Below are 15,244 nucleotides of genomic sequence, written 5' to 3' on the forward strand. Positions count from 1 at the left end.
TTACAAGAGGATCTCTTTGAAGAGGTATACATGCAACTTCCACAAGGGTACACTACCAAGGGGGAGTCCAGGTCTAAAGTATGTAAACTAAAGAAGTCACTCTATGGCCTGAAACAAGATTCCACGCAATGGAACCTAAAGTTAAGAGAGGCTCTTCAAGACTTGGGCTTTGTTCAAAGCCATTTCGACTATTCTTTATTCACACAACAACAGGGCTCAACCTTAGTCATGTGTTGGTCTATGTAGATGAACTTTTGGTCACTGGCAATGATGCAACTTTGATTCAAACTACTAGAGCCAACCTACAGATGAAGTTCAAGGTGAAGGATTTAGGGGAGCTCGGGTTCTTTCTAGGCATAGAGTTTGCTCGAAGTAAAGCCGGTATCTCAATGAACCAAAGAAAATATGCCATTGACTTGATTGCTGACTCTGGGTTAGGGGGAGATAAACCAGTATCTAATCCATTAGAGTGTAATCAAAGGCTAACAAGAGTAGAAATTGATGAAGTTGTGGTGTGCACAAATGCAGATGATAGCATTCTGGGTGATCCTGAACCTTACCAAAGGCTGGTAGGAAGGCTACTATATTTGACCATGACTAGACCTGATTTAGCTTATGTTGTCCAAGTTCTAAGTCAATTCATGCATAACCTAAAGAGATCGCATATGGATGCAGCCTTAAGGGTGATCAAATATGTGAAGAATGCACCAGGATTGGGACCGTTGATGTCTTCAGAGGGGTCTAACAACTTGGTTGCATACTGTGACTCTGACTAGGTAGCTTGTCCACAGTCTAGAAAGTCTGTCACAAGTTACCTTGTTAAGTTTGGAAATCTAAGAAGCAGAATACGATTTCTAGGAGTTCAGCAGAGGCAGAATTTAGGAGTATGGCCTCCACTGTTGCAGAACTTTCATGGCTGGTTGGGCTATTCAAAGAGTTAGGAGTTACAGTTCAGCTACCTGTTACCATGCACTGTGCCAGCAAAGAAGCTATTCAAATAGCTGCCAATCATATCTTTCATGAACGCACAAAACACATTAATATTGATTGCCACTTTGTGAGGGAAAAGCTGCAGCAGCGCCTCGTTCAGACTCACACCAACACTAAAGCACAATTGGCAGATATCCTCACCAAAGGTCTTGGAAAGGCACAACATTATTTTTTGCTTAGCAAGCTGGGGGTTGAAAACTTATTCTTACCCTCCAGCTTAAGGGGGAGTGTTGACATTAGTAGCGATAGTGGTGGTTAGCTTTATTTGTTGTTCATCTGCTAGTTTTAACTAATTTAGACTATGCTAGAGTTAGAGTAACTAGAGTTAACTTTAGTACTAACCACAGTTAGGTTTTCACACATTATATATACACATGTACAGATACATTTTTTACTTGGAAAAGATATTACAACTTCTCTCTCCTCTTCTAGAATATTCCCTGAGATTCATTTCTATAATCGCCTTCCTCTTTAGCTAATAGTGTTCAGCTCAATCACCATGGCTGAGCTCCATGGATAGCTGAATTCAACATTATTAACATGCTCCTCATGCTCCAGATCCACGTGTGGGATTGCACTGAGTTTGTTGTTGTTGTATGCTCCTCATGCTCTTTAGGGAGGCATTTTTGGAGATTCTTTTTGATAGTGAGTAACCATCTTAACTAGATATGTGGTTAATGTAAGTTTCTTGCAAATCTGACCTGATCAAAAGGAGAAATTCATAATTGAAACAAATAACCATTGCATCTAAAGCAAAAACATAAGGATATACAAATTTGGAATAAAATATTTTGTATATTATGTAGAAACAAGAAGAAATACAAATTTGGAACAAATAGATTATTGTATACTATTATGTGGCAATTAACGGTTGAAAAACACCCACTAAAAAGTTAGTTTTTCAGTTTTTTCACTTATACATTTCATAAACGAGAGTGTATTTACGCTCTTTGTCACGGAAGGGAGGTCAAGACTATAATTAAAGTGCTAATTTCAGGTCAAAATAGTTTTAGTATGCACTAAATATGTCAATTTAGAGGGGTCCGATCTACTTTATCAGGGGGAAAAAAAAAGGAGAGAGGCTAGATTTGAGAGTCAAACGTTGTGCCGTGTGGTTCATATTCTCTATCCATTTCTTTTAATTCGTCTGTGTTTCTTGGACTGCCGTGTTACAGTATCAAAATGAATAGCTTCGAATTTTTTGTTGCACGTAGAGAGGACTTGTAGAGGGGGAGATAAGGCAATTAAAACTCAAAAAAAAATAGAGTTTAATTTCTCTACGTACGAAAAAAGGGGCAGCCCGGTACATTAAGCTTTCGCTATGCATGGGGTTAGGGGAAGGGCCGGACCACAAGGGTCTATTGTATGCAGTCTTAGCCTACATTTCTGCAAGAGACTGTTTTCAGGGCTCGACTCGTGGCCTCTTGATCACATGACAACAACTTTACCAATTACGCCAGGCTCCCCTTCACGCAGTTACGCCAACTTTACCAGCAACTTTTCTATACACTCAGACAATGTAAAATTATAAAATTAAAACAAAAAAAAAAATTGGTACGTGAATAGCTTTATCCAGCAGTCTGATGAGTCAATGCTGGTTGGCTTCATAACTTTATACACTACACTTCCATCTACCACTTCTTCCTATTCTTAAATGTTAGGCGATTTCAAATCTGTTGCTTTAAAATTCACTCTCCGTACACCACCATAATAACTTTCTGTTCAGACCATGACATGCACAAAATAAATTCTAGGAAAGGAAACTAATTACTCCCTCGATTCAAATTTATGTGAACATGTTTGATTGTGCACGTAGTTTAAGAAAAAATGAAGACTTTTGGAATTTGTGGTCCTAAACAAGTTAAAAGGGAGTCCAGTGTATTTGTGTGGCTGCAAAAGCTTATCATTAAAGGTAGAATTGTAAGTTTAAGCTAAATTGTTTCCAAATTTAGAAAGGGGCCATTCTTTTTGGAACGGACCAAATAGGAAATAGGTTCAGATAAACTGGAACGAAGGGAGTACTATAAATGAGAAAATTAATTTGGAAATGCAACTGTGAAAATAATTGGTATTATTTAAAGTTGATAGTGATTATAAGGATGTTTTTGTTAATTCAGAAAGTTGATAGAAGTTAATATTTCCTTTTCTTTTTTTACCTAATTAATTAATGCGTTTCAATATATATAGCCTGTAATTAAGATTGTTAGAGTCAGGCACCGATCAGTTGGTGGGAGTTGGGAGAAGACAAAAACCAGTATTATATTTTCCAATTGCGTTTATCCACATGTACCAACTTGGATCCTTCTTTTTATACTAAGACTTTGAATTAGATTTCTTATCAACCAAAAACCTAAGGTGTGCGACGTACAAAAAACCCTAAGCTATTTTCCTTTCTCTTTTCTTCTCTTTATCCTTTAGTCTTTGACTCTTCTTCTTCTTCTCTTTCTCATGGATCTCATTTCCACTTTGTTTTATGGTCTTCCTTTCTTTTATCTCCTCTTCTTGATATGGAAGATTATAGATCGAAAGAGACACCAAAATTGTTACATTTTGGACTACGAATGTCATAAGCCGACCGATGATCGAATGCTTAGCACAAAATTTTCTGGTGAAATAATTAGAAGAAACAAACACCTTGGCATAAATGAGTACCAATTCCTCTTGAAAGCAATTGTGAGCTCAGGTATTGGTGAGCAAACATATGCACCAAGAATGGTCTTTTATGGTCGTGAAGCTTGTCCTACATATGAAGATGGGATTTTGGAAATGGAAGAATTTTTCCATGATAGTATTGACAAGCTCTTGAAAAGAAATGGAATTTCCCCTAGTGAAATCGATGTTCTCGTGGTGAATATATCCATGTTAACATGTATGCCTTCTTTAGCTGGTCGAATAATCAATTATTACAAGATGAGAGAAGATATCAAGGTGTATAATATCACTGGGATGGGGTGCAGTGCTAGTGTCATAGCGATAAATATCGTGCAAAGTATTTTCAAGAATGAGAAGAACAAGGTTGCACTTATGGTAACATCTGAGTCCTTGAGTCCAAATTGGTACACAGGGAATAATAGATCTATGATTCTTGCTAATTGTTTGTTTAGGTCAGGAGGGTGTGCAATTCTCTTGACAAACAAAGTGGCTTTGAAAAATAAGGCCATGTTCAAGTTGAAATGCCTAGTTAGAACACACCATGGTGCAAAAGATGAAGCCTATGATAGTTGCATACAAAAAGAAGATGATCAAGGTCACATAGGTTTCCACCTTGATAAAACATTACCAAAGGCCGCGACTAAGGCACTAGTCGATAATTTGAAAACAATTGCACCCTTAATTCTTCCAGTGAGAGAGTTACTTAGATTTGCAATTGTGTCACTTGTTAGAAAAATGAATTGGGGTTCAACAAAAGGAGGAGCTAGGCCAGTGATCAATTTTAAAACAGGTGTGGATCATATTTGCCTACATACAGGAGGAAAAGCAGTAATTGATGGAGTTGGGACAAATTTGAATCTAAGTGAGTATGATTTAGAGCCAGCAAGAATGACTTTACATAGATTTGGTAACACTTCAGCAAGTAGTCTTTGGTATGTATTGGGTTATATGGAGGCTAAAAAAAGATTAAAGAAAGGTGATAAAGTGCTAATGATAAGCTTTGGTGCAGGGTTTAAGTGTAATAGTTGTTTGTGGGAAGTGTTAAGAGATTTGGGAAATGAAAATGTTTGGAAAGATTGCATTGATAATTATCCACCAAAAACTTTAGCAAATCCTTTCTTGGAGAAATTTGGATGGCTACATAATGAAGATCCAAACACTTTTGTTGTTCCAGATGACTATGTTATTCCAGATGACTAAAGAAAGAACAATATCCAACTTTCCTCTTTAATTTTATTTTATTTTATTTTATTTTTCCATTTGCAACAAGATGTATTACTTTACAGTATTATTTTTCTCATTAGGTTTATGGGTTGGGATTCAATCTATAGAATTGATAATTCCCTTTACTGATTTTTTTTCATATATGTAAAACGAAAATTTGTTCTTGTTGATCGATTGGTGATTCTACCAAGACTTATCATTCTATTGTTCTTATTAATGTTAGCATTATTCTTTCTTCTTCTTTTCCATTACTAGTTAAATATGATGTTCATGACGGACGGTGAACTGATAAGGCAGTTCAAGGCAAAAGTCGAAAGACTAATAGGCTAGGCTGACAAGCTTTCAAAGAAGAGGTGCATATGACGACACTTGAGAATTCCATATATCAGAAAAAGTGAGGTGTTATATAACTAAGGGAAATCCATGAAATTTATCGAGGCCGAAGTAGACAATACATGTTATGGATGGGATACGGGTCGTGACAATAAACGACATTGTTTGAGTGTTTCTGAATCTTCTGGGAAAGGAAGCAGCTACGTATACTCATTTCTCCATACCCCACTTCCTTAATGTCTTTGTGAAAATTTATATTGTATTCATGACTTGTTGTGTGTCCAACTAAGACAATATTTAATATGCACATGAGAACCGAAACTTCAATATCCAAAGTAGTCCCAACACTATCAGCTAAAGCTGAGTTGTGCTTGCATAATTGGTCCTATTCTTAGGTATTAAATTTGAAGTTTGAAACCTAATTTTATCGCGCAATTTATGCTGCTTAAAGTGTTTTCATTTTTATTATGGCTATATCAGGGTCGGAGCTAGAGTGTCGGGAGCAGGTTCCGCCGAACTCTTAACTTTGGTTAAAATTAAAACCTTGTATTAATTTCTATTAAAAAATTCATTAAATATATTTAAGTTATTAATTTAGGACTCTAATAACTTAAAACGATTAAAATCCTGAACCGATAAGTTTAATTCTTGGCTCCGCCTCTAGTTACACTATCACTTGGGCAGACCGTTTAGGTCTTTGTAGCTCCTTTTGCTAGAAATGGATAAAGCTAACTTCCTAAAATGTAGGTCGCCTTTGTCAATATTGCACACGCTGCTCCAACTATACTCCACATGAATATCATAGAGTTAATTTCCATTTGTTTCCTTTTCATAATCTATCCAAAAAAAAAAAGAACATATTGGTTACAATTGTTAGATTCGTCATGCATAATTCATATATATCTATATACGGTCAAAATCGTATGCCTCTGATCTATAGGCTCGAGGGGTCGTCTTAAGCCCGTGTCCAGGCAAGGTCGAGTTCAAGCTCGAGGGACCAGATCCGAGCTCGAAGACAGAATGCAATGCCCGAGATAGGAGTGCGAGGAATACCGAAGTCAAGTATGCTCGACTTCGAAATCGTACCGTTATGGATTCGTAACAGAAAGAGCTAGATTTCTGCCATGTCCCTAAGATCATGGTGCAAATCCCGGAAAAGGATTGTATGATTCTGTACTAGGCGGTTAGACAGGTGTATCAAGAATATTCCTTACTGTAAATAGAAATATACCTTATTTAGGGTTCCCCTATTATATAAAGGGGACCCCAATCATTTGTAACATCATCTGATCATTGGCAAGAATATACTATACCTACTTTTCTCTCTTACCTGTTCTATCTAGAATTGTCCTTTACATTTGTTGTTCGTTACCTTTNAGAATTGTCCTTTACATTTGTTGTTCTTACTTTATTGCTCTTAGTTCATCTCGAGGTCACTAAGCTCGAGGTCACCACTGCTGAGTAACATTGGTTTGATTCATTTATTTCTTTCATTTCTACTTCATATTTCTTGAATATTAATTGGTATTGAATTTAATCACATATCTTTAAAATCACAAATCAAATTTAATTGTTACTCGTATTTTTGAGGTAAACAGTTTGGCGCCCACCGTGGGGCTAAAGATAATAGTGATTATTTCTTTACTGATTCTCGTTACACACGTTATTTTTACACTTTTTCTTGTCAAGAATTTTTGATTCTCAAGCTGAAACATGTCTAGCTCACAAAATGCACCTGTTCATGACAACGAAGGTCTTGGAGAAAACAACAATATAGGGGTCGGTTTACCACCAATAAACACTGGGAAAGTGCCAAATATGGAACCAATTGATGTTAGTTCACACATTTCTCTAAATGCGGATTTAGGCATAGACCCCGGAGGGAGTGTACGCAGGGAAGCCCGACCTGGTGGCCAAGGAACACAAGGAGTGGGTGATGGGGGAATTAGCCTCGAAGTGATATTCGAGATGCTGCAAGCCCAACAGATCGCCACTGCTCAACTTAAAAGTCAAAATAAGACTCCGAGTGTAGCTGAACATGAAAACACTCGACGTGTTGAGCCAGCGCCAGAGAGGTCAAATGGAAATGACTCGGGGACTGACCCCACCATAATNCTTGTCGGATGGCCGCGCAGAAGCAAAGGATCGAAATGTACTACAATAGAACGGACCAATCTTCGACATTCAGATCGGGACTTAGTCTACGGAAGTCACCTCAATACCCGAGACCTGAATGAAGGGAAACTGGGCCCGAATTGGGAGGGACCGTACCGACTCCTCGGAGTTGTCGGTAAAGGATCTTACAAACTTAGCACGATGGAAGGTGAATAACTGCCAAATAATTGGAACGTATCATTACTCAAACGATACTACTGCTAAGGTATGACTTTATCCTTTTGTCCATTTGAGTTTAAAATTAACTCATTGCAGATTTTCGGTCGAAGCTATCGGAGACACCCTTTTTATACGAAGGCCTTAGGTTTTAAAGCATGCATTGCAGTCTTTTTCCCTTAGACCAGATTTTGTCCAAATGGGTTTTACCGGCAAGGTTTTTAACGAGGCAACAACCATATGCTACCTAAGGAGAAATCAACAGTATCCAAGGCTTCTTTTCAATCAACCTCGAATACTGGAGGGCATCACCCTCGGAGATCATATTTTCAAGGAAAATACTTCACGCCTAAGAGGGCCTCGATAGGAAAACTTTGTAATGGGCTAAACAGTCAGATGAACCGTGTCTATATAGAATAGTCAAGCCCTGACGGCAAAACATGTACGCATGTATCAATTATTTGAAGAAGCGTTCTGTTTATATCAAAAACACTTTGTGTCTAAAAGAAGTCTACTATTATACGAGCTCTACACTCATAATCCTACGGGAAACGGCTCAAGAGCCAAAGCACAAATGCAATCCCGAGATACTCGGGGACTGTCATCAACAATCAGCACATCCGAGTCATCGAAAATTCGGAGTCATAAGACCTCAAAGGGGCATCCCCCCGAAACAAAGGCCAAGGCCAATATACTCGGGAACTAACTTCTCGAACAAGTTTGAAAGATTATCAGGAAGAAAGTCCAAGTGGCATACCCGAAGGCTACGACCATATTAAAGACTACGGACATATAAAAAGGCTACGGCCGAAATAATGCTGCTCGGAGACGTCCGACTTCCACCATAAATTAAAGGCCTTCAAACACTTTGAAAAAACTGGTTAAATCAGGCTACCCTCGGCAAAAGAAAAATATAAAGGGCTTCGATAAATTCAGCCTTCGAATAATTAAGAGGCTTCGATAAACATCAGCCTTCAAGAAAACCTCAAGAGGTATTCGATTATGTTTACACAAACAAATTACTAATAAGGTTCCGATTCGTCGAACCTTTGAAAAACCCAATAGTTAAGAAAAACACATGCCAAGGAATAATTAAATTTTCACTAAGTCTTTTAGCCGAAAAAGAGGGAAAAATTATAGCCACTTAGAGGTCGAATCGGCCCAACTTAAAAAGCCTAAGGGACAATATATAAGAGCCTAAGGTCCAGCTTAAAGAGCCAAAGGGTCGATATATAAAAGCCTAAGGGCCAACTTAAAAGAGCTTAAGGCCCAAAACATGTAGAGTTTGAGACCTCGTTCTCACTCGACCCGTACTCAAAAATCCCGACATCTCGAGCTCACATCAAATCAATTTAAACTTAGCTCGAGGATTAACAAAACCTTAAGAGGTATTATGTTGATCAATAAAAAACCTAAGGGTTTATTTTATGCTGAGTCCAGTACTCGAACTGGTCATTAGAGTTATATAATAAAATTCTTCACAGGAGAAGACGAAATGGAATTCAACAAATTGGAGATAAAGCAAAAGGGTTCTTTATATTCACAAAAGATGATTTACAAAGTGTATTTACAACACCCACGAGGGGCCCTTACACAAAAACAAAAGAAACAAAAAAGAACCTAATCTATTTCGGGGCTACATCCCCGGAAGCAACATCTTCAGGAACAGCACCTTCGGCAGCTCTATCTTCGGGAACCTCCTCTTCCTCGGGAACACCTTCCTCACCTTACCCGCCCTCGGAGCCACTCACAACATCTTCATCATCAGAAGAAACAAGAAACCTGGCATCGGTTTCCAGTGCCTTTGCTTGGGCTATTTCTTCAATGAGGTCAAATCCTCGAGCGTGGATTTCCTCGAGAGTTTCCCTTCGGGCTTGGCACTTAGCCTAATCATTACTCCGTTTTTCCCGCTCGGAGGCCTCCCTTAGCTCCGCCTGAATAGCCGCGTCATCCCTTAAGTATACGACGATTGTCTTATCAGCCGTAGCCTTCGTCTTCTCGACTTTAGCCTTGGCATATGCAGCTTCGACCCGGGCTCTAGCAATCTCCGCCTCTAACTCCTCAATTTTCTTGGCCTGGGCCAGACTCTTCACTTTAATGCCTTGGAGTTGAGCTTCAGCCGAGGTCAGTTGGGCTGTAACAGTTTCCTTATCGGCAGCAAGCCGATCCATGTTCTCTTTCCATCGGTGGAAATCAGCCTTAACTTGGTCAACCTCGCCCCGGAGCTGCCCAGTCACCTCCAACTTTTGCTGCAGCTGAGGTTTCGAAGTATTAGCCTCCGAAGTAAGGCCAGGAAGCCCATACTCTGTTAAAATCATAGTTACCTGCTCATCTAGCTCGATCTCGTTTCTCCGAGCTTTGGCCAATTTAGCCCGAAGGTCCTCAAGCTCCTCCTCCTTTTGGCTACAGAGAAGCCTCAGGGCCTTCTCTTCACCCGATACCTTCCTGAGTTCGGCCTCACATTGGCTCAGCTCAGCTCTAAACTTGACGATGGCCTATACATGAAATAAAGACATGTCAGTTAAAAGAATGGAAGAAGAAAGAAAAGTACAACATTGAAAGTTAGTATTTACCCTAGAGAGGAGACGTTGAGCCTCTTCGAAGAGGGTGGATGCATCATTAAGGTCAACAGCATCGTCAACCCCAGTGAAACAGTCCCGGAAAGGGTGCTCTTCGAGGACCTTGCTCGGGTCAGGTATTTGCAAAGACCGATCATCCTTTATTGTCTCGTCGGAATAGGATGGCAGAGAAAGAGAGTGACCCATTGTCACGGCCCCGAGCTCATCACTCGGGGTGCTCTGATTAGCTACGGCCCTTTCAGCACTTGTCCCCTCCGGTGTATTTGTTGAAGGAAGAGGTATGACCTCGATATCGAGGGACTTGAGGGCCTTTCCCGAGTCTTCCTTCGGAGTTCCTTCATCGAAAGGCAAGGTATCAGGTTCAGAGGACTTGGCGGCCTCGGCTGGCTTCCTAGTTCGGGTTACCAACGCCGATTTTTCACCTTCGTTCTCCTTGTCTTCCAGGTGTTGAATGGACGAATCCAAATCCACGTAAATAAGTTTTCTCCTCAGCTTCCGAGTAGGGGCCGCCTCATCATGGGTATCTTCGGGCTTCGAAGCCCTCTTTTTTTTGTTGACTTTACCCGATTTCAGAATCGGGGACTCGGTCCCAGGCAGGGCTGGCCTCATTTCGGAAACATCTCTGATGCCTGCACAAGTAAACATGAGTGAGATGACATCACCAGTAAAAGAAATGTATCAAAGCTTGGGAAGAAAATTTACCGTGATGCTTGGCCTCCCATTTACCCCTCGATAAATTACGCCATTTGCGCTCATCGTACGAGGAGGTGGCAGCTAACTTTCAGACCCACTCCTCGAGGTCAGGGACAGCGTGAGGCGTCCAAGCAACAGCTGCAGAAAAGATAAAGTATTATGGAATACAGAAGCAGAATGTGAAGAAGTATTTGTCAAGAAACTCCACTTACGATTAAAGTTCCATCTCTCTGGGAACGGCATTTGGTCCCTGGGGATGACATCCAAAGTCCTTACTCTGATGAACCGGCTCATCCAGCCTCGATCTTTGTCTTCATCGTTATTGGCGAAGAAGCCCTTCTTTGTTCGATGTTGCAGCTTTATGAGCCCTCGAAACAGCTGGCGTCGATACAGCCGAATAAGATGATTGAGGGTAAATTCCAAACCCTCGGCCTTTCCGAAAAAATAGCGCAACATGATCACGATGCGCCAAAAGGAGGGGTGAATCTGGCCGAGGGTGACCTCATATGTTTTGCAGAAGTCAATCATTACCGGATCAAGGGGACCCAGTGTGAAGGGGTAAGTGTAAACACTTAAAAACCCCTCCACGTGGGTAGTGATACTTTCCTCGGGGCTCGGGATCTGAATCAGGACCTCGTCTTCCCAGCCGCAGTCCCTCTTCATGGCTTTGAGGTACTTCTTCGATATCGAACAAATATATCGAGATACATGTTCGCATCGGCCTGGATATCGGGGGGATTTTCAATATTGAAGTCTTTCTCAATCACGCAAGCCCGGGGGTGATTTCTTCAAGGGTCGGCGGCACCACCGGTTTGGCCGGCAGGGAGGTAGAAGAAGACGACACTTTATCTTTTTTGGGAACTGTTTTGGAAGTTTTGGCCACGATTCTAAGCTAAAGAGTATCGACAACAGCAGAACGTGGTGTTTTACGAGAACTTGGCATTTTTCGGCGTTTAAAAGGGCAGTGGAAATAGATGGTGAGAGAAAAAGATGAAGAAGGGAGGTGATCAGAGAAAATATGAATGAAGGAGTAAAGTTTTTTCAAAGAAGTAGCCTCGCATTTATAGATGAGCGACGACGGTTCGGCGGCGCTAGTGGCCGACCATTACTGGCATACATTTAATGTTTTGGGGAAGGGAACCGACGAGACGTTTCAGTCACTTCGAGCACTCACGTCACGGGAAAGATATCATCATTAAAGACTCCGAAGAATCGAGGTTCAAATCGTTTTTTATCTCCTTTCTCTAAGAAACGCGGGGACTATCTGTATACGGTCGAAATCGTATGCCTCCGATCTATAGGCTCGAGGAGTCATCTTAAGCCCGAGTCCAGGCAAGGTCGAGTTCAAGCTCGAGGGACCAGATCCAAGCTCGAAGACAGAATGCAATGCCCAAGATAGGAGTGCGAGGAATACGGAAGTCAAGTATGCTCGACCCCGAAATCGTACCGTTATGGATTTGTAACAGAATGAGCTAGATTCCTGCCACGTCCCTAAGATCATGGTGCAAATCCCGGAATAGGGTTGTACGATTCCTTACTAGGCGGTTAGACGGCTGTATCAAGAATATTCCTTACTGTAAATAGAAATATACCTTATTTAGGGTTCCCCTATTATATAAAGGGGACCCCAATCATTTGTAACATAATCTAATCATTGGCAAGAATATACTATCCTACTTTTCTCTCTTACTGTTCATCAGAATTGTCCTTTACATTTGTTGTTCTTACTTTATTGCTCTTAGTTCATCTCGAGGTCACTAAGCTCGAGGTCACTACTGCTGAGTAACATTGGTTTGATTTACTTATTTCTTTCATTTCTACTTTATATTTCTTGAATATTAATTGGTATTGAATTTAATCACATATCTTTAAAACCACAAATTAAATTTAATTGTTACTCGTATTTCGAGGTAAACAATATCACTTTTAGTATTTGATGATGTAATATATTAAACCACGATAAAATTAGAATTATTTCAGGAATATACTCATCTTTTGTCTCTCTGATTGTTGTAATCTCCTTTTCTGTCTCCCATAGGAATCCTATGTTTGAATATGGCAAACTAAAGTTGCGTTTTTTTAAACTTCAGGCCAATGGTTACAGATGAGTATCTAAGACAACAGCAATAACAACAGTGACATATATACCAAGTGTATTTCACAGTATGGGGTCTGAAAAGAGTAATGTGTATGTAGACCGTACTCCTACATTATGAAGATAGAAACGTTGTTTCTGATAGACCCTCGATTCATGTAATCTAATTTTCTCTATGACTTTGCAAATTTATTTATTGAAATAACGGAAAAGGGTCTGATCTGTCCCTTTACTATGATAAATTATTTAAAGTTGTCCGCCGTTATACTATTGGGCCATAAAAGCCTCTGCTGTCTTACTAACAAATGTATCCTTAATTAGACGGAGGTGACATGTGGCATCCATCCGTTCCCTTTTTACATCTAGGCACATATTAAGCGACCCACTCCACGAAACCCCCATACCCATAACCCGTAACCCAAATAAATGAAGCTTCGTTTCGCTGCCAGGTTTGTTTGAAGTGGGAAAGCTCGAAGGCTCAGCTCTGCTTCAAAAGGATAAATGATTAATTCAAGTGTTAATTTTTTTAGATGTTTTTTCTTTTTGGGTTTGAGTTGGTTACTATGATTCTGTTGTTTGTGGGATTCTGTAATTTTAATTAGTTGGGAATGCCGGAAAGTGTAAATAAGAAAAGAAGCTTTATAATCAGATCCAAAATGTAGAGCGTGCAGTTTGAAAATTTTGTGACCTCCATAGCCGGACCTTCAAAGAGTTCGAAAACTAGATTACAAAACAAGAGCGTCGGGTATGAAATTATGAAAGAATTGAGCTGCGTTCTTCTTGAAATTATTATTTAGAACATTGTTGGAAAGCTGGTACGTGAATCAAGAGCTAAAACTCCATTAGAACTCCATTAAAGAAAGGTTTGAAGCTTAGCTCAAAAATGGGTTTTAAAAATGTGAACTATTTCTAGGGGGTGTTACTGGATTTTGTTGGGGATCTCTTAGGGAGCTTATCTCAAATTATAACAAATTTTGTGAAGATTTGAAGAAGTTGGGTTGGAAATTTTTTGCAAGAATCAACAAAGATGGAAGAACAAAGCTAGTTTTCCAGATTTATGCACAAGCCAGATTTGTTTGGGTTACGGGTTATGGGTATGGAGTTTCATGGAGCGGGTCGCTTAATGTGCCTAGATGTAAAAAGGGCACGGATGGGTGGCACGTGTTACCTCTGTTTAATTAAGGATACATTTGTTAGGATAGTAAGACGGCAGGGAATTTTATGGCCCAATAGTATAACGGGGGACAACTTTAAACAATTTATCATAGTAGAAGAATTTACCGTTAAAATAAAGGGACCACATTGGGGTTAAAACGTAACGTACAGTGGTTGTACATGCATGAACAAGCCCCCAATGCCCATAACCAACATTCACAGACAAATTATGGGATCAAGATTTGGGAGATCAATAAGTGAAGTGGTACGTTGTGCTGGGGCACAAGTTGCCACAATATATATTTGTTAATTAATTATCCACGCATATATGTTCCATGAAATTAATTTCACTTATAATAAAAGGAAATTATTTTACTAATGCACAACGGCAGAAGGCCTACCAAAATTGATTGCTTATAATTACTTATTATTAATGTTGTTTCACATAATTATCATGTTCTTCTGACACAAACTAATAAATTCGTGTTGTCTAATGGTACCAAATTAACAACTTGATCAAGATGTTTATTGACAAGAAAACGATAATAATGCACGTTCCAAAATAAATCACGTCTTATCTTTGGAATGCTTTTACTATATCCTGTTTAAACTTCAATAATACTGTGTTGTCCCGTGATCATTATAACCTGCATTAATTGAAAATAAATAGAAGTTTGAACTTAGTTATCGCTACAAAATTACAATAAGACCCCAGCTTTGACGTTTATGATTTTCACTAGTACATTTTTTTCCTTTATTTTTGTTAAATACTAGTACTCTAGTAGTAGCATTATATGGGGGGGGGGGGGGGGGATGCGGAAAACCTGCATACTAAATTACTAACTAAGAACGTCTTGCATAAAAGAAAACTACGTCGAAAAAGACTGGATGCATTTACCAAATTACCCCCCCCCCCCCGCCGCCTCCCCACACCCCTAACCCAAGAAGGAAAAATGAACTAAAAAGCAAGGGTGGCATCCATGAATGAAGTAGATGTTTAACCGTAAAAGGGAGCAGGTGAAGCTATCTGTTAATAGGTTTCAAGTGCTATTACTTCTGTCTAATATGAAACCTAGAGTCCCGAACCTAAATATTGTGTTTTTGGACTTAAAGTACATTAATTAATAGGTGTAAAAAAAAATTACATATCTATATAGCGTATAAATAGAAGGCGCTATACCTTAACGGTAAC

At 39.6% G+C, this 15,244-nt stretch overlaps 2 protein-coding genes across 2 annotated transcripts; both read left to right on the forward strand.

The window, feature by feature from the left end:
• Positions 1–128: 128 nt before the first annotated feature.
• Positions 129–776, forward strand: LOC109243729 (uncharacterized mitochondrial protein AtMg00810-like). Its single transcript, XM_019410709.1, has one exon. The coding sequence runs from the start codon at positions 129–131 to the stop codon at positions 774–776; it is 648 nt and encodes a 215-aa protein (XP_019266254.1).
• Positions 777–3,241: 2,465 nt separating this feature from the next.
• Positions 3,242–5,068, forward strand: LOC109243734 (3-ketoacyl-CoA synthase 3-like). The gene has a single exon (XM_019410715.1). It carries the CDS (start codon positions 3,439–3,441, stop codon positions 4,840–4,842), a length of 1,404 nt encoding a protein of 467 aa, XP_019266260.1. The 5' UTR covers positions 3,242–3,438; the 3' UTR covers positions 4,843–5,068.
• The last annotated feature ends 10,176 nt before the right edge of the window (positions 5,069–15,244 follow it).

Source organism: Nicotiana attenuata, unplaced genomic scaffold (assembly GCF_001879085.1).
Source record: "Nicotiana attenuata strain UT unplaced genomic scaffold, NIATTr2, whole genome shotgun sequence".
NCBI lineage: Eukaryota > Viridiplantae > Streptophyta > Magnoliopsida > Solanales > Solanaceae > Nicotiana > Nicotiana attenuata.